This window comes from Liolophura sinensis, chromosome 8 (genome assembly GCF_032854445.1).
Source record: "Liolophura sinensis isolate JHLJ2023 chromosome 8, CUHK_Ljap_v2, whole genome shotgun sequence".
In the NCBI taxonomy this organism is placed as follows: domain Eukaryota; kingdom Metazoa; phylum Mollusca; class Polyplacophora; order Chitonida; family Chitonidae; genus Liolophura; species Liolophura sinensis.
Window position 1 is genome coordinate 33,611,318 of NC_088302.1, and position 21,443 is coordinate 33,632,760.

Genomic DNA, 21,443 nt, shown 5'->3' on the forward strand with positions numbered 1-21,443 from the left:
CAAGCACGGCATGTCCAGCACTAGCCGCGGTGGCATCGCTAAGCTTTATTCATGCAGAAGAAAGCTGGGGAAACTTATCTCAATGACGTCAAGCATGAAACCCTTGTCAACCGCGATTACATCTGATAAGTGACTATGCCTATCAGCCTGATGTTAATGAATGATCTGTTAGCATCTCTCAGTTGCAGTGATTTGGTGGTATGCAAAGCCATATGGCAGGCGCTGTTGAAGTCACCTTGACATCTCAGAGCGTTTGATTGTCGTTGTAGGGACAGACGCCTTTAGCCGGTTTGCTAGTCTGACTTAATTCCACTGAGACCTGGACGTGTTGGTAAATGCTGACTGCTAAAGCCATCAGGTCGGTTAGAAAGAGCAAATAGCCCTTATAGAAGATCGGTAGATTCAAGGCTACTGACTCGGACGAGGTGTTGTATCGATATGACTATTTCGCGATACCAATTGAGGTTGGAGCTCAGGGAAAGCTCTTGTGGATTGCATAAGCACGGCCGGTAAAGCAGTCGACTCCAGGTTGGTGGCGGTGTATTTGGGATCGAATAAGGGAAGTTTGTCCCTTCTAGGTTTATACCCAGTGCAATCTTGTCTTATATCGATACCTGTGGACATTAGCAGATGGCTTTGGAGAAGCCGTGAAACAGTCACAGCAAAGAGAGAGAGAGAGAGAGAGAGAGAGAGAGAGAGAGAGAGAGAGAGAGAGAGAGAGAGAGAGAGAGAGAGAGAGAGAGAGAGAGAGAGAGAGAGTGAGAGAGAAAAGACAATAGTTTGCAATGTGTACTATTATTCACTATCCTGTTTGCAGTTGTGCTCTCTCTGTCCGATCGTTGTGATCATGGAAGTCTAGGCGGTAATAAAGACCAAAAGCAGCGGCCCGAGACTGCGGGGAAATTCATTGGCGCAGACGACCGTCTTGGGAGCCAGAGCAGGCCATAGGTGCGCAGGCTTGCACCGAGAAACAGTTCTGTGAGGAAGCGCTAGGAATATGGCCGACGAGGACTCCACCGAACAGACATCTTTACAGATTGACCCAGACACGGAGGAAGAAACCCCGGAACCAAAAACGTAAGTGATTAGCTTTTACTTTTGATGCTAACTGTTTTTCATTCTCTTTAAAAGCTTTCAGGAAATTGTTACCAACAAACTGCCAACACCATGTGTTTTTTCCCTTCTCTATCTCTGCAAGTCCAAATACATGCCATTTGTTTTAAACTAGTGGGCTAACCCAGAGAGCGGATTGCATAATGTGTGATTTGTCAATAGGTCGAAGTCTTTGATACCTACAGCCTACCATGTAGTAGCGTAGAGAGGAACTGTATCTATTACACTTAAGCTTACTTAATGTATACATATATCATGGTCAAGCTTTGGTGATGATCTTTTTGTCTGAGCGTGCAATCAAACGAAAATGAAACCTTTATGTCGTATTTATATTCTGGGCCATATTTCGATATTGATCAAGCCTGAACTGTTTTAACCCAGTTAAAAATGTAAGCATTATTATGTGTGAAATCCATGTGTCTGTCTGTGGCTGAATTTTTCGTCTGTGGAAATCGCTGAACCCTTTTCAATTCAACTTAGTGTTGTACAGTATTTGTAGAAATAGATAGTAAAAGTCCATTTTCACAAGGGATATATTTGGCCTGCAAAGCAATATTTCTTTTAATCATTCTCTTTTGGGGCGATTTTCATTACTCCGAGGACAATGTACGACGAAATGGACGGGAGCTTAAACGCTAACATTGCATTAATTATCTCTTACCAACGTACCGGGTGATTGTGGTTATGTTGGCCCCACTAACCTGGTTATTGTAGCTCCACTAAGGAATGTCAAGGGACAATATTTAGGTAACAGACTTAGGTACAGAACTGTTTGTTGTTCTAAATTTGTGAGTAATCATTGAACTGATTGCTTTGGCATAAGTTGTAGGTGAAAACGGTTACGACAAAGATGAAACTTAGTACTTAAAATCAGGAATATGGCCAAAAGTTAAGACTAAATCCGTGCTAAGCTTAAGGCAGGATGAACTGATATTATACAGCAAGCAAACGTATATCATGTAAACCGAACGATCATGAAGCAGAGCCAATCGAATATCATGTTGCACCAAACCTATATCAAATTAAACCAAATGTATGTCAAGTAAAACCACACGCACTACAGCGCAAAACCATTGAAAACGTGTTCCTTGTACAACTACGCCTATATTAAAGGGATACAGAATCGACGCTGATTGGCTGACAATGGAGTTTGAATTCCCTGGGTTAAACCCTACAACCTTGGTCACGCTTGAATAAATCCTCCATACCTGAAAGTCAGCTTAGGCTAGGCATATTCTGGACTTGTCTATCTCTCACAGCACCCAATCAGAATCGATTCTTTATCCCTTTAAGCAAACCCAAACGTCTGTCTGGTAAAACCACGCGTATTGTAAGGGAAACCAATCATCCACGAAGTAAAACCAATGAAAACGTGTACCATGTGTAACCAAACCTGTATCAAGTAAAGCCAGGTACATACAAAGTAAAAGCCCATGTACAAAGATATATACGTAAGAAGCAAAGGTGACCAGGTATTGCAAGATACATGGAATCAGAGAAGACAAGACATACTGGATGGCTGGTATAAGGTGACCTGGGGTGAACGATGTATTGATATTTCACTTTTGTTAGGCTTTTACTCCAACAGTGCGTTGATGGTTATGGTTCCGCGATGCTTTGCATCATCACGAGAAAAAACGCTGTATTCATTAAGCACAGACGCAGTAGAGTAAATGTTACATCCATCCCTAGACGAAGAGCGTAAGCTTGAACAACTGATGTGTGTCAAGGAAGAGTTGATTAAAATTTATTTTTTGTTGGCCTTTGGTTTCAATATCCAATTTGCAGCAGATTGGTCTAAGTTGGTCTGTGTTTTTTCCAACAGATATAGATATGATCGCAAAAAGTGATTAAATTAGGTGGAAAACTGAAAGCGTTATTCAATACAGTTGAAACTTTAATGATGAAGATGAAATTGGTTCATACTGTGTGTGCGAAGACGAAACAACAAATTGTAGTTGGTGATACTTGTAAGTACGTCTTCAAGCCGTAAGTGTGTGGAAGTACAACCCAAGAGGTGGGTGAAGAAATTGACAGGTGACTCAAACTGTAAGTGAAGCGGAGCACTAGCCAAATTGTAAGTGAGAAAACCGAGAGGGGGTGGGGGTCTCGGGGGGGATGGAGGTGTTGAAGTTCCAAGTGAAGTGAAAGCACCATCCAAACTTTTAGTGGTTGAAAAATAATAGAAAATTCAAGATAAAAATGAAGAGGAAATGCCAAGTTGTAGATGGAAATCCAAGTTGTAGATGGTGAGTCTGCGGGTTCAAGCTGTATGCGAAGTTTAAGCACCATCTAATCTACAGGGGCAAATCCCATACAAGATTGTAAGCTGTAAAACTGAAGACGTACAGCACAGAGAGATCAGAGCAGCGACTACAGTGTTATAGCTGGCAAATGGTTACACGTAGCCGGTGAAATACGGTCTCTTGTCAATCAAGGTGTTAATCTGACTGTTAATATAAATGTATAAATAGTAGCAATTTACAGCAGAGTTAGGTGAAAAAAATGCAGTGACGTTGATTTAGTATACGTCAATTTAGTATACGTCATTGGTGGCTGCAGGCAAACCTATGAATGATGACAGTGTCTTTGGTCAACACAAGAAACATATCGTAAAACTGTTAATTGCTAAAGCTGAAGAAATTTTCTGAATCATTAAACAAGCAGCCAAACCAGTGAATGACTCCACACGCAGGCTTGTTTGCCACGAGAATGGTTAACGGTACGAGTTGATGACAAAGTTGGCAAAGTTCGATATTCCATCGCGACGACTAACGGTGTGTTTCCACAAGAACTTATGTGACAAGCCTACAGAGCCTCTGGACCTTCATGTACCGTTATTTGTCGGATTCACAGGGAGCTTTATTTGTCCTGTCCGCGGGCCCTTCCGCCACTACCCGAAGCGCCTGGCTCTTTCTCTCATTTTCTCGGATTGAAATTGTTCTCTACGTCCGGACCACCATACACTTGCTGATCCCGCGTCACGCAGTTAACGTGGTTACTGGTGTTTGCGTGATGGCAGCCAATTGGACTGCATGTAACTATGATGGCTTGATAACCGGACTAAGGGCTTGTCCACGCTGTGTTCCTTGTTTCCGGCTGTCACCGGAGAGACACGAAGTCTGGCCGAGAAGTTTTGATGACCTTGATATATCTGCAGAAGTGACTCGGATCTCAATCTCAGTACATGTGGCGCATTAAAGCACTGCACCAATTACGTTTTAAAACAATAGTTTAATTGCAGAATAGTCGTTTTTGGACCCGTAAAATTTTTAAATGATACAACACACTTGGTTATTTTTCGCCGAGAATACCAGTAAAGATATAGCTGTTTTTTTGTTTTTTGTTTTCTTTTTTGTTTGTTTTCCTCTTCATTTTAATAAATTCATATTTACTTTTCCAGAATATATTGTTTTACTTCGAAAAACAAAACAAAACATATCGTGACCAGTAGAAAACTGTCTCAAGTAAGACCTTAACTTGATTCAACGTTCATCTTATTCAACCTCTTTTAACAAAACGAAATGTATTTCATCCCTTGCATCTTACGGTTGGCTTTCTACACCATGTTTGTATTGTTGAACATGAATGATGTCACAAGAACTTTCATTATTTTATATTTGGATATTTACAAAATTCTTGTGACGTAAATTCTATTATTGTCAAAAATATAAAGAGATGTTGAAAGTTGTATAGAGACAGCCATGACATGGATGGCGTCCAACATTTTCAGCTTGATTATGAAGCTCACCGTAGAATGAAAATATTAAAAAGCATGCTTATAATAATATTCAAGAAATATTTAAAACCATAATAATTATATGCACTAATAGATACAGTTTCCAGTGGGGCAACTGATGTTGATGACTGTTGCGATTTTGTTTTTGTTCCATGCATGAAGGACGTTTTATCGCATAAAGTATTTGCAAACAGGCCAGTCCGGTTTTCCACGTGGTTTCTGTTTTGTTCCCTGGGACGGATATAACAAATGTATAACAAGATTTATACAACAAATCTTCTATACATTACACTTTTCGTTCTTATCAAGTTTAGCTTTACCACATGGCTTCCAGCTTTGTTATTTACACTTAAGGCATTTCTTTTGACATTCACTACACCGGTTTTAAGGAAAACTAGATGGGATTGCCGGATTGCCCGCCCATTAACTATAATTTTCTTTTGCTCACGTGTTGCCGTTTTTGCAGACTTCACCATTTCCATGGCAACAATTTGAATTGGTGTGGTATCGATCGGAAACAGTTTATTAAATTGACATTCGCTTACTTTGCATCCTCCTTTTGCCATTTTCTTTTTTGGACAGAAAATTTCAAAGGATCAAATATCAGTTTCTTGCCGGTACTTCCGTCTTGAAATCTGTTTCCATTGGCGAAGACTTCCCAAGGTCACTTTTTGTAAGGGTCAAGGTCAAATACGTTATATAACGGTTACTATAATGTCTGAAGGTCCATTATTTCATCTTATACGCACAATGAACGTTTTAAACTTTGGACAAAACACATGTATAATGTCGTTGAGTTTTTTACTACAAATGTATTTTAACATTAACGTATACCTGTATTTGCGCGCTCGTATTTCTTACGTTTGCTAGGTTGTCCTTAACTTTACGGTAACTGAACGGAGTGTAAATAAATTATTGGGGTTAAGAGAATACAGCAGAACTATTTATTGTATTACGTTGTGCAGCATCGAAGTAAGGTGAATACTGTAAAGCTATTTAATGTGTTATGTTAATTGTGTTGCCATGTAGTAAAGTCATCGAAGTATAATATCTGTACTGGTATTATTTAGATTCTGTAGAAGTATTATTTATTGCATTAATGGACAAAACAAAGTGAATAAACACGAGCTATTAAATGTGTTACGTTTTGTAGTCTCTACGTAAAATTGAATAGCCTCCATCTTGCCTGTACGGAGGATGATCTCGTTTGAAACACTTACACGACGCGATAACAGTAATAATCCAGTCTTCTACGAAATAACATACTGTTGAGTCAGCCGGGCTTTAATCCGTTGGTCCGAGCAGTAATTCGAGGCCTAGGCACTCATTTCAGTGTGGACATCTTGTTAGCTTAAAAAGTCCAGGGCTGAAGTTCGTCCTGTGTATGTTATTGACACACCGCGAGGCCAGTGTATTGAGAAAGCTGGGTTTAGTGCTAACCTTTTCGACATTGATTAGGAACGATTCGCTGTAAAAAAAATCGATGGGAACCTTGATTTGGGGGCCTGCCATTGCCTGGTGGTATTTCTCGCATCGCACCACAACCCTGTCTGAGGGACAGGTGATGGCAACGAAACTGTGTGGTTCAGGCTTTATCTGACCCACGGTCTGGCTGGCAAATGATTGATACAGAACCGACGGTGTGTCCCTACCGCGTGTACTTTATGCCGAAGACTTTTGTACATATCATATTTATTTCTGCCTATACCGGTAATTATATGTCTAGCCATCCTTTTATAACCAAGCAATTGTTGCTTTTAGTGTATCCCATCATTTGTAATTTTATAGACCACAACATTTCGACACGTATATTCTAGCTGTGTCTTTGATGTTTATACGGCCAGGTGTACCTTGTCACTCGGGTACTTTAGGAACGGTTGCGGGGTTCAAAGTATCTGTCCTTGATACGCAAGTGAAGGTTAGCCAGTGTCTGGGTTCTTTCCTCGGGGAGAGATGAATCCACTAGTTTTGATGGTCCTATCTTATGGATATAGAGGGAAAGTCGCCATTTATCCTGTACGGCTGTACCCGCATGCCCTGGGATGAGATGGCTTTGGTAAATTTGCCAAAGTAGGGTATAGGGTATAGCTCCCGAGTTAATTTCCTAAATACTGCTATCTCGTGTCTCAATTTCTGTCTGCATTTCACATTACTTTCTCCAGTATCAGTCGATCATTGAATTTCAATGAGGCAGCAACCCACCCGATTCACATCAATTCCCCGTTCTTTTCACCTTTCAACAGTAGGTTTTAAATATTTAGATGCCAGCGTGTGCTATATTCCTGAGTATGGGTGTAATTCATTAGAATACGTCTAGTATTTTCGGCTGTTTGGTTTGTGTTTTTCTCTCCCCCCCCCCCAACCTCTGTAATATTCAACTTGTGAGAATGCTGTCAGGTAGTGTATATCTATATTTGATAAATGCTTATTAATAAAGCCTTACTCACAAATGTTTCACTTACATGTATCGATTACGCTGAAGTTTATGGGTGGGAGAAACTCAAGTTTATGGGTGGGATTTCCCGGGTAAACCACAGGGCCTAGTTGTTCCAATGTGTTTTAGCTAATACTCGTATTAAGTCATATTTTATATTTAAAGGGACTGGTATGGTAAAGCGGGGAATGGGCCCAGTGCAAGAAACTGTGCTCCCCAGGAATCGAAACTGACTATAGCTGTGAGTGGCAACTGCTGACACACTCGTAAAGCTATTTCTTTTTTCAGTTCTGTTTTACTTTTCTTTTCCTGTAATATGGCAAGAATGCATTCAAGCAATGTATAGTTCATAAAAGTATTTTTGCAAAAAATTGGCACCAGTCACACTGAAATGTCTTTTTTTTGCATTAGACACTGTAGAATGAGGACAATCACTGCACCACAAATGTAACATTCTGAAAAATTCTTGAGCACGCAGTTATGCACCAATCAATTAAATACGTATGCAACAAATGTTCAGCCTTATCCGCTACTCATAACATGTTAATGTTAATGATAGCTAGAGTACCCCATAGTCTCATACAGGATTCACGTACGATTTGCTATATTTGCCACACCTTACGTAATGCCGTGGCTTAACAATTATCCATTCTAGTTCATGATAACACTTATTTAATGCACAGCCTATATCTTTACTCACACAAAAAGTATGTTGCCAAAGAAAAACCTGTTCTCCAAAGTCACTTCGTAAATTCACTGTACTATGAAGGATGCCTGACAGACTATACAGATTTTAATGTTGCCAAAGTATGACAAAACAGATCACATTATAAAGTTTATTTTCTACATATGAAGAGGTTAACGAAAACGAAACTTTAACAGCATGTAGAACAATTCACGGGAAAGTTTTAGTAAAGATATTTTCCGATTAACGTTGATCTTACGTTAAATAAAAAACACTGTGCCTCTTTGGGTGCATTTTTGGAGGGTTATTACTAAGCAACCATGTCTTTAAGGCATTAGCGGGGCCTCCGTGGCTCAGTCGGTTAGCGCGCTAGCGCAGCGTAATGACCCAGGAGCCTCTCACCAATGCGGTCGCTGTGAGTTCAAGTCCAGCTCATGCTGGCTTCCTCTCCGGCCGTACGTGGGAAGGTCTTTCAGCAACCTGCGGATGGTCGTGGATTTCCCCCGGGCTGTGCCCGGTTTCCACCCACCATAATGCTGGCCGCCGTCGTATAAGTGAAATATTCTTGAGTACGGCGTAAAACACCAATCAAATAAATAAATAAATTTAAGGCATTATAACTTTCATCAGTGCTTCAAACTAGTTTTATACTTCTGATTCGGAAATTTACAGAATTGTGCTGGGAATTTGAAATTTTCACTTTTTTTAATCCTACCTCTCAGGGGCCGATTCTCCGCCTTACCGTATAAGGTCCTTTTTAGCAAAGTCCAGCAGCCAATTCAGTTCTCCAAAGTCCTGATGTTTTGCAAGTAAACTACATGCTTTCTCTCATGTAAAGAACAGATTTGCACATCACATCTGCGGAAGACAAATCTTATAAATCAGCCAGGCTGCGCATGCGGCCATACCAAGCAGCTTCGCCGAGTGGATCTACAGGTTCCTTGCCCAAGACTGCGTTAGAACCCGCACTCCAAGTGTCCTTGCGATTGAAAGACAAGCACCTCTAATCACTCACACAAAAAACACTTGTGTAAAAATCTAACACAACACGTTGTGCTGTTTTCATTCAACACAGGTGTCACCCAAAACAAACATCTGTTAAATAAATGTGAAGTACACTTGTTTGTGTTACAAAATAATAAAACACACACCAAAAATGCGAACCAAAACCAGTATTATGTTAAATTTATTGTGTATAACATCCAACACATCTTGTGTTAAATTCTTTCAACAAAAAACGTTGTTTTAATTCAGTACAAGATAGAGTTGTGTAAGGCCACTACAGGCCACAATGGAAAACCACTTTACTCGGTTGGAACAATTCATTAAAAAAAATCAAGCCGTTTTCCCGGACAGTGGTCAATCTAATATATACTTTGTTGGTGTTTTCTTTGCCTTTATAAATATGACACAAAGCTTTTGTTGGAAAGAACACAATATTGTGTTCATACAGCACAAATGATGTGTGTGTGCTATGTCACCATCCGCTCCCAATCAGGTTTATGGGTGGAGGAACCGGACAGAGCTGAAAGAAACGACAGCACCTTGACCAGGTGTCTTACAGCAACATGACGAATGGTCGCATCCAGTTCAGTGCTTTATTGAGTAGTTAAGAGATCTACAGTATCAAAATGAATAACTTGGCCGGCGACAAAAGAATTATCCAAATCTTTTAATCTTATTCGTGCCGATTTCACTGAAAATAAATTGATTTGAAACGCTTGGTTTTTCTCAGTACCATCTACACATCCAACACCATGATCTTAGCTGACATAATCAAAAGTAAAATTGTCACGACATCGCAGGTTTGAGGCTGATAATTTGTGAGGACCGCAATTCTTCATTCAATCGGATGGAAACAAATTTTAATGACGTTGGTTTGTTAGAAACCAAAATGGAACCTAAATTACTGTTTCGTTCAGTTATCGATTTCCAAGATCACTGCCTCACACATTATGAGCTAACATGGAATCTGTTTCTTGGCTGGGGACTTGGAATTGTAGTTTACCTCTACTCTCTGTGGTCTTCGGGACGATAATCTCACTAGCGAACGATAAACGGGCAAACAACCACGCGGACTTCGTTCCCGGCCGCTTGCCTTCCGCCAGTATGACGAGCATACCTGCATGTAACATGTGGGCAAAATCGTCAGTAAATTCCGAAAGGCAGATGGTTTACCCCAGGCTTTCTCCACCCATAAATGTTAACGCTATCGTAGAAGTGAATATACCCCACGCCATCGTGGATAATAACAACGTTGATTGCAGAGCTATCTATACATTATGCGATGACCCATCTATACATAATGGCATGACCTATCTATACATTATGCGATGACCTATCTATACATTACTGCATGGCCTATCTGTACGGGTACATTTGAATTTGAAGTCTTCGATGTTGTCCAAAAAGACCTACACATGTAGGCACAGAGGCTACCGCGAGATTCTTGAATACATCAATCTTCTATTGCTCTGAGGGTCGAAGATTGGCTGATGAGCAGTGCCCTCGATCAGACAATGAATGTCGGCTGGAATGAAAAACGTTATGGAGGGTAAGCTGACATCGACATGCTATAACTGCGTACAGACTTTCCTTGTCTGCGTAAATGTATACAAACATTAAACGAACCAATTCTGTGTATTCAGCATAGAATTTTAATGTCCTTTTGCTGGTCTCTGGTATGAATGTCGTGTTCTTGAGCGCGTATAGAAGTGATTAGGGCGTGGTAAATAATGAAGTTGTAGAATTATCTCACCACCTGCCCTATATAGATTGCCATTCTCACTCTCTCTCACGAACGAATGCCATCATGCAACTAGTTGTCATGCATCAGTTGAAAAGAAATCTGTGTGTGGTATGAAAAACGTTACCGATGGTGTACATTTATCTAGTTCCCCTTACAATAATGGCATATGTATAGTTGTGTAGTGTTGGGCAAAATATGACCCCTGAACGCTATTCCCATAATCACAAATGCCAGTGTAATGGTCTTTGCCCGTTGTATCAGTCGATGTACATGTATATAAGCAGTTAAATATGACTCCTGAACGCTATTCCCATAATCACAAATGCCAGTGTAATGGTCCTTACCCGTTGTATCGGTCGATGTACATGTATATAAGCAGTTAAATATGACTCCTGAACGCTATTCCCATAATCACAAATGCCAGTGCAATGGTCCTTACCCGTTGTATCAGTCGATGTACATGTATATAAGCAGTTAAATATGACTCCTGAACGCTATTCCCATAATCACAAATGCCAGTGCAATGGTCCTTACCCGTTGTATCAGTCGATGTACATGTATATAAGCAGTTAAATATGACTCCTGAACGCTATTCCCATAATCACAAATGCCAGTGCAATGGTCCTTACCCGTTGTATCAGTCGATGTACATGTATATAAGCAGTTAAATATGACTCCTGAACGCTATTCCCATAATCACAAATGCCAGTGCAATGGTCCTTACCCGTTGTATCAGTCGATGTACATGTATATAAGCAGTTAAATGTGACTCCTGAACGCTATTCCCATAATCACAAATGCCAGTGTAATGGTCCTTACCCGTTGTATCAGTCGATGTACATGTATATAAGCAGTTAAATAGGACTCCTGAACGCTATTCCCATAATCACAAATGCCAGTGTAATGGTCCTTGCCCGTTGTATCAGTCGATGTACATGTATATAAGCAGTTAAATATGACTCCTGAACGCTATTCCCATAACCACAAATGCCAGTGCAATGGTCCTTACCCGTTGTATCAGTCGATGTACATGTATATAAGCAGTTAAATATGACTCCTGAACGCTATTCCCATAACCACAAATGCCAGTGTAATGGTCCTTGCCCGTTGTATCAGTCGATGTACATGTATATAAGCAGTTAAATATGACTCCTGAACGCTATTCCCATAATCACAAATGCCAGTGTAATGGTCCTTACCCGTTGTATCAGTCGATGTACATGTATATAAGCAGTTAAATATGACTCCTGAACGCTATTCCCATAACCACAAATGCCAGTGTAATGGTCCTTGCCCGTTGTATCAGTCGATGTACATGTATATAAGCAGTTAAATATGACCCCTAAACGCTATTCCCATAATCACAAATGCCAGTGCAATGGTCCTTACCCGTTGTATCAGTCGATGTACATGTATATAAGCAGTTAAATATGACTCCTGAACGCTATTCCCATAATCACAAATGCCAGTGTAATGGTCCTTACCCGTTGTATCAGTCGATGTACATGTATATAAGCAGTTAAATATGACTCCTGAACGCTATTCCCATAATCACAAATGCCAGTGTAATGGTCCTTACCTGTTGTATCGGTCGATGTACATGTATATAAGCAGTTAAATATGACTCCTGAACGCTATTCCCATAATCACAAATGCCAGTGTAATGGTCCTTACCCGTTGTATCAGTCGATGTACATGTATATAAGCAGTTAAATATGACTCCTGAACGCTATTCCCATAACCACAAATGCCAGTGCAATGGTCCTTACCCGTTGTATCAGTCGATGTACATGTATATAAGCAGTTAAATATGACTCCTGAACGCTATTCCCATAATCACAAATGCCAGTGTAATGGTCCTTACCCGTTGTATCAGTCGATGTACATGTATATAAGCAGTTAAATATGACTCCTGAACGCTATTCCCATAACCACAAATGCCAGTGCAATGGTCCTTACCCGTTGTATCAGTCGATGTACATGTATATAAGCAGTTAAATATGACTCCTGAACGCTATTCCCATAATCACAAATGCCAGTGTAATGGTCCTTACCCGTTGTATCAGTCGATGTACATGTATATAAGCAGTTAAATATGACTCCTGAACGCTATTCCCATAATCACAAATGCCAGTGTAATGGTCCTTACCTGTTGTATCAGTCGATATACATGTATATAAGCAGTTAAATATGACTCCTGAACGCTATTCCCATAATCACAAATGCCAGTGCAATGGTCCTTACCCGTTGTATCAGTCGATGTACATGTATATAAGCAGTTAAATATGACTCCTGAACGCTATTCCCATAATCACAAATGCCATTGTAATGGTCCTTACCCGTTGTATCAGTCGATGTACATGTATAGAAGCAGTTAAATATGACCCCTGAACGCTATTCCCATAATCACAAATGCCAGTGTAATGGTCCTTACCCGTTGTATCAGTCGATGTACATATATATAAGCAGTTAAATATGACTCCTGAACGCTATTCCCATAACCACAAATGCCAGTGCAATGGTCCTTACCCGTTGTATCAGTCGATGTACATGTATATAAGCAGTTAAATATGACTCCTGAACGCTATTCCCATAACCACAAATGCCAGTGCAATGGTCCTTACCCGTTGTATCAGTCGATGTACATGTATATAAGCAGTTAAATATGACTCCTGAACGCTATTCCCATAACCACAAATGCCAGTGCAATGGTCCTTACCCGTTGTATCAGTCGATGTACATGTATATAAGCAGTTAAATATGACTCCTGAACGCTATTCCCATAATCACAAATGCCAGTGTAATGGTCCTTGCCCGTTGTATCAATCGATGTACATGTATATAAGCAGTTAAATATGACCCCTGAACGCTATTCCCATAACCACAAATGCCAGTGTAATGGTCCTTGCCCGTTGTATCAGTCGATGTACATGTATATAAGCAGTTAAATATGACCCCTGAACGCTATTCCCATAACCACAAATGCCAGTGTAATGGTCCTTGCCCGTTGTATCAGTCGATGTACATGTATATAAGCAGTTAAATATGGCTCCTGAACGCTATTCCCATAATCACAAATGCCAGTGCAATGGTCCTTACCCGTTGTATCAGTCGATGTACATGTATATAAGCAGTTAAATATGACCCCTAAACGCTATTCCCATAATCACAAATGCCAGTGCAATGGTCCTTACCCGTTGTATCAGTCGATGTACATGTATATAAGCAGTTAAATATGACTCCTGAACGCTATTCCCATAATCACAAATGCCAGTGTAATGGTCCTTACCCGTTGTATCAGTCGATGTACATGTATATAAGCAGTTAAATATGACTCCTGAACGCTATTCCCATAATCACAAATGCCAGTGTAATGGTCCTTACCTGTTGTATCGGTCGATGTACATGTATATAAGCAGTTAAATATGACTCCTGAACGCTATTCCCATAATCACAAATGCCATTGTAATGGTCCTTACCCGTTGTATCAGTCGATGTACATGTATATAAGCAGTTAAATATGACCCCTGAACGCTATTCCCATAATCACAAATGCCAGTGTAATGGTCCTTACCCGTTGTATCAGTCGATGTACATGTATATAAGCAGTTAAATATGACTCCTGAACGCTATTCCCATAACTACAAATGCCAGTGCAATGGTCCTTACCCGTTGTATCAGTCGATGTACATGTATATAAGCAGTTAAATATGACTCCTGAACGCTATTCCCATAATCACAAATGCCAGTGTAATGGTCCTTACCCGTTGTATCAGTCGATGTACATGTATATAAGCAGTTAAATATGACTCCTGAACGCTATTCCCATAACCACAAATGCCAGTGCAATGGTCCTTACCCGTTGTATCAGTCGATGTACATGTATATAAGCAGTTAAATATGACTCCTGAACGCTATTCCCATAATCACAAATGCCAGTGTAATGGTCCTTACCCGTTGTATCAGTCGATGTACATGTATATAAGCAGTTAAATATGACTCCTGAACGCTATTCCCATAATCACAAATGCCAGTGTAATGGTCCTTACCCGTTGTATCAGTCGATGTACATGTATATAAGCAGTTAAATATGACTCCTGAACGCTATTCCCATAATCACAAATGCCATTGTAATGGTCCTTACCCGTTGTATCAGTCGATGTACATGTATATAAGCAGTTAAATATGACCCCTGAACGCTATTCCCATAATCACAAATGCCAGTGTAATGGTCCTTACCCGTTGTATCAGTCGATGTACATATATATAAGCAGTTAAATATGACTCCTGAACGCTATTCCCATAACCACAAATGCCAGTGTAATGGTCCTTACCCGTTGTATCAGTCGATGTACATGTATATAAGCAGTTAAATATGACTCCTGAACGCTATTCCCATAACCACAAATGCCAGTGCAATGGTCCTTACCCGTTGTATCAGTCGATGTACATGTATATAAGCAGTTAAATATGACTCCTGAACGCTATTCCCATAATCACAAATGCCAGTGCAATGGTCCTTACCCGTTGTATCAGTCGATGTACATGTATATAAGCAGTTAAATATGACTCCTGAACGCTATTCCCATAATCACAAATGCCAGTGTAATGGTCCTTGCCCGTTGTATCAATCGATGTACATGTATATAAGCAGTTAAATATGACCCCTGAACGCTATTCCCATAACCACAAATGCCAGTGTAATGGTCCTTGCCCGTTGTATCAGTCGATGTACATGTATATAAGCAGTTAAATATGACCCCTGAACGCTATTCCCATAACCACAAATGCCAGTGTAATGGTCCTTGCCCGTTGTATCAGTCGATGTACATGTATATAAGCAGTTAAATATGACCCCTGAACGCTATTCCCATAACCACAAATGCCAGTGTAATGGTCCTTGCCCGTTGTATCAGTCGATGTACATGTATATAAGCAGTTAAATATGGCTCCTGAACGCTATTCCCATAATCACAAATGCCAGTGCAATGGTCCTTACCCGTTGTATCAGTCGATGTACATGTATATAAGCAGTTAAATATGACTCCTGGACGCTATTCCCATAATCACAAATGCCAGTGTAATGGTCCTTACCCGTTGTATCAGTCGATGTACATGTATATAAGCAGTTAAATATGACTCCTGAACGCTATTCCCATAATCACAAATGCCAGTGCAATGGTCCTTACCCGTTGTATCAGTCGATGTACATGTATATAAGCAGTTAAATATGACCCCTGAACGCTATTCCCATAACCACAAATGCCAGTGTAATGGTCCTTGCCCGTTGTATCAGTCGATGTACATGTATATAAGCAGTTAAATATGACTCCTGAACGCTATTCCCATAACCACAAATGCCAGTGCAATGGCCCTTACCCGTTGTATCAGTCGATGTACATGTATATAAGCAGTTAAATATGACTCCTGAACGCTATTCCCATAATCACAAATGCCAGTGCAATGGTCCTTACCCGTTGTATCAGTCGATGTACATGTATATAAGCAGTTAAATATGACTCCTGAACGCTATTCCCATAATCACAAATGCCAGTGTAATGGTCCTTACCCGTTGTATCGGTCGATGTACATGTATATAAGCAGTTAAATACGACTCCTGAACGCTATTCCCATAATCACAAATGCCATTGTAATGGTCCTTACCTGTTGTATCGGTCGATGTACATGTATATAAGCAGTTAAATATGACTCCTGAACGCTATTCCCATAATCACAAATGCCAGTGTAATGGTCCTTACCCGTTGTATCAGTCGATGTACATGTATATAAGCAGTTAAATATGACTCCTGAACGCTATTCCCATAATCACAAATGCCAGTGCAATGGTCCTTACCCGTTGTATCAGTCGATGTACATGTATATAAGCAGTTAAATATGACTCCTGAACGCTATTCCCATAATCACAAATGCCAGTGCAATGGTCCTTACCCGTTGTATCAGTCGATGTACATGTATATAAGCAGTTAAATATGACTCCTGAACGCTATTCCCATAATCACAAATGCCAGTGCAATGGTCCTTACCCGTTGTATCAGTCGATGTACATGTATATAAGCAGTTAAATATGACTCCTGAACGCTATTCCCATAACCAGAATATGAACCATCATACATATATTGTTGGCGTGAAACATTAGCCATGCTAGTGGTAAATGTCATGCAGTTGGCCTGGGCATTTTCTCCACAGGAGTTTAATATGATTGAGATGACATCACACCATGACCTATCTATACCTGTTTTGTGAGATGATGATTTTGATGATTCTGTTGCAGTGAAGATGACAATAGTAATGGCCCAGTGTTCTGCAACTTTCTTAATCGTTGTCTTTTGGATAATGGTGAAGGAATGATAATAGTGATGATGATAATGGCATTGGTAGTGAAGTGTCTAGACACTTTCAATGTTGTTGACATTCGGAAGGGTACTGATATTACATTTATTTAAATTCGGATAATGCTGATTTGTTGATGGGGATGATGCTGATGATGAAATGTTCGGGCGCATTCCACATGGCTGACATTCAGAGAAGTAATTATGTGATGATAGTTATACTTAGGACAATGTTGATCAGCTATACTTTTAGTACTGTTGACATTTGGAAGTGGTGATAACTATTTTGACAGGGATGATACTAAAGTAATGATGGTGTCGATGTTGATGTTTAGGTAAGTTTACTGTCAGTATCGCTGAAATAGCATTGTTTTGATGACTGTTTGAATATTTCATTTTGATGCCGACGTGTTGATCGTGGTAATGTTAATTACGAAGCCAAGTGGTCGAGCATTTCCCCTTCTTTCTAGCTTTCCATCAGGCACTCGTGAAGGCGGGGGCGTATATTAATATCAATCAGGGTAGTCAGAGCGATGCTGTCGTGCTACCAGACTTCATTAGGAATCAGATTTGCTTTGCCCCGTCCACGGATCTCATGTTACATAGCAGCTATTTTTAAAGACATATGATGTGACTGGCTATGCACTTGGTTTATCAGGACATGACAAATGTTAACTCTTCTCCCCAATATGTTGTGGTATATGCAGTCCTTTCTGATTGGTATCGCGGAACACATGATCTCAGATCCACAGAAGAGTGAGATCCGTATCATCATTGTGTATCTGATGCATGCAATACTTGAGCTGTGGATTTTGCTTTGCTTATTGGTTCCTTTGCATGGTTTTCATGTGATTGTTAGTTAAATGTGATTGTTAGTTAAATGTGATGACAACACAGCATTTGGAGCTTTTCTAGACCGATGACGTCAAATAAATTTCAATTAGTGCCTCTGTATTTTTTTACCTAATTTTCCTTAAGCTGTGGTGCTAAGGGACGTGTAAGTTGCTACGCAGTATGCATTTACATGAACAGTTAGAACAAAACCCTAATGGGGCTAAACTGAAAAGACTGGATTTCAGTGCTTACGCGAGAGCATTTGTAAACTGGGGGGGGGGGGGCTCCGTGGTTCAGTTGGTTACCGCGCTAGCGCAGCGTAATGACACAGGAGCCTCTCTCCAGTGCGGTCGCTGTGAGTTCAAGTCCAGCTCATGCTGGCTGCCTCTCCGGCCGTAAGTGGGAAGGTCTGACAGCAACATGCGGATGGTCGTGGGTTTCCCCCGGGCTCTGCCCGGTTTCCTTTCGCCATAATGCTGGCCGCCGTCGTATAAGTGAAATATTCTTGAGTATACCGTAAAAAATCAAATAAATAAATAAATAAATAAATTTCTCAACTGTCATCGCTCGTCTTGGCTTACTCACTATTATGCTGTAGTCTTTTTTATTGCATGGTGAGATGTTTAGCGTGGCCATCCAGACTACCTTTGTGTACTCTCCAGTGTGACATTTTCCTTGCCTAAGACCCCAGATTAAGATTTACACAAAAGTTACTCTGCATCTTTAATCAAGTTTTTTAGCTTACATTACCATTATCTTCTGCCAGAAAGTCTGTAATAAAGTGAAACGTTTGGTGTAATAAAACACTACACGAAACAATTGTCCAGATACTTAGCGGCTCGCAAAGGATGTCGTTAATTCTTAAAGCCTTTTCGGTGCCGAGCTAAATCTGCTGTTGTGGTCCTTTTCCGTATTCAGTACAAGTACCGTTGTAAATTAGCATCAACCGAACTGCCCCATCGTATTATCGCTTTTCACGACCAATTCCGCATCAGACAACGACTCTAGGGAAACATTATTTGCTAGGCGAACGTTTACCAGGTCAAACATTTCACATCGACCAACGGCTGAAGTAAAATTTTGAACTTAGAATACTGCTGGGAAAAACCGCAGCAGTTTACGCACTTCAGATGCAGTCGTTAATCAGACTCGGAAGAGTCGTACCTTTGCGAGGGCTGTTCAATATTTTACAAGTAAACCCGATCATTTAGTGCTTCTAAACACTTAGAAGTTGCTCCAATGGGCTATTTCCAGTCAAACTGAAAAAAATATGGGGACTTAAGCCGATGTCTTGTTCGATGTTCAGTGTCAAACATGTTATAAATATCTTTTTCCTCAAGCAGTGATCAATTGGCACGTAAAGTATTTTTAATTCAACTTTCTTATAAAGCTGGAAGGAGGAGGTGGCTGAAAAAGTTCGATTCAGCAGCTGGACAAAAAGCTTATCAATACCAAAGTGTACTCTGAATTAGTGATACGTTCACCAGGCTCCATAATCTCACAGAAAGTGGCCAAGTCTTGTTTGGTATTTACATCGCTGTCATCAAAACTAATTTACGCACTGACCTGAAAAGAAACCATCCTTTCTGCTGACCTTCCTGTTAGCTCTTCTGTGCCTCCAACTTCAGACAATGTCCACACTCAGCTTGTGTCTACTATACCAATCTATAGGGATAGTCAACACCCAAAAGGTTCTTGGTTCCAGACTGTCTGACCAGATGACCATCGCCAGGTTACGGCATTCCGCTGTACTGGACTGAACAAAGGATCTCATTGACCGCCTGTAAATGAATAAGTCTTGCCAGGCGGACTAAATTATGGGAAGCCTTGTGCAGGCACAGGTTCTGTGCCATTCAAGACGCTGGCATTTGACTCGTGCCTGGTGTTTGGTACTGACCAATAGAAAGGCCATGTATTATGGAACGTGTATTAAGGCCATATTTGGGCAGTACAACAATATTGTATCTCGAAGAGTGGTTCTTGGTTTTCATTGGTCAATACACGGTCACATGATATTCAAAGATAACGCAGGATGTACAACGATAACGCGCTCAAGCAAAGCAACGTCAGGCGCACAAGACGTCTAACGTTTGCGTGGCAAGATCCATCGATCTCGCGCTCAGTAATATCCAACGATCACGTGCGTTTATTCCACTACAGTTACCTCCCTTCGTGTGCTCACCGACGGCTACTTGTTTGTAAAGTGAACAACCGGATGGTTGCTAGCTCCGAACGTCCAAACTCAGTGACTTAATGTGTCAACGGAGCAATTATGCCGTTTCTGTATAATAAAACACATAGTGCATGCTTGGGGATGGGAAAACAGCAATGCCCAGATCTCGACAAGTGATATATTCTCTTGAACTTACAGTTCCTGATAGGGATATGCACTGTCTGTATAATGTATATATCTTGATAAAGGCAAATTACCAGCTGTTGACAATTCGACATATGATCCGTAAAATGCAGTAAAAAGGCATCCTGTGTGGTGACCCCGCAGGTTCTAGAAGTGTGAATATATTTTTTTTATAAGGAATAAAACATAGGTTAATCTGATATAGCAGTGTTGTAAATTATATAACATGGCTACTTCATGGGATGTAGGTTATTTGTAGCTCCACGAACCTCTGCACCTTCGCTAACACTACGAGGTACAGCTACACAACGTTCTGTTTGATTTTAAGTGGAGTAGTGCTAGAGTTCTGCAAACTCGCACCTCAGGCACTTTTCTCATGCCTCCTGCGTAAGTACAGACCAAGGCAAATATGCGCGCTACAATTTCGGCGGCCTCACCTTCATTCCTTAGGAGATTGACGGCCTCGAAGATCACCACCCCGTGATAAAACAAGGCCTGCACGTCATGATGGCCGTTCTGAGTGTAAACAATGTCGCCTCCTGTGTGTGGAGAGTTCCCACCGAAGTCGCCTTCAGCTAGTTCATTTTGAAGCCTCCAACTGCTGCAATATTTCACTGACACCTGTGTGGTCACTAATTCAGGTCTGCAAAATTTTAAAGGGGCCAAATGCTACGAAAGTCACTAGTCATTGCTAACACATTGCCTACGGCAGGTCGCCGTCGCCATTACAGGTTGGTTTTGTTTTAACACGCGACAATGATCTTTGAGGCCGGCAATCTCCTAAGGAATGAAGATGAGGCCGTCGAAATTGTAGCGTGAATACTTGAGTTGGTCTGTACTTGTGCTAATGAGCGGATGTTCGTGTGTCACACCTAAGGAACGTCAGTTACGTACCAAAGGATGGTATTTTATCGGTATTTGTTTTCTTTAGGTTGCCACCACCGACAAAATGAAGACATCGTATAAATGAAGTAAGGTTTTGAGTTAAACAACAATGAAATAAATAATTGAATGAATAAATAAATAAATAAATTTCTTTTCAAATTTTTTTTTTAAAATGTTGGATATCTTAAAATGGGAAACACACTAGTCTTGATTCTCCACCTACTTGGTGCACATGTTTCACAGTCACCTCGTGTCCTTCTCGTGTGTTAGCTGGATGCATGTGATCAACGTCCCGTTA

General features: G+C 40.6%; 1 protein-coding gene across 1 annotated transcript in view; it reads left to right on the forward strand.

Moving 5' to 3' along the window:
* Nucleotides 1-997: 997 nt before the first annotated feature.
* Nucleotides 998-21,443, forward strand: part of LOC135473440 (uncharacterized) — a 45,333-nt gene continuing 24,887 nt past the window's right edge. The window contains exon 1 of the mRNA XM_064753291.1: nucleotides 998-1,077. Coding sequence (XP_064609361.1) covers nucleotides 998-1,077 — 80 coding nt within the window. The remainder of the gene's footprint in view (nucleotides 1,078-21,443) is intronic.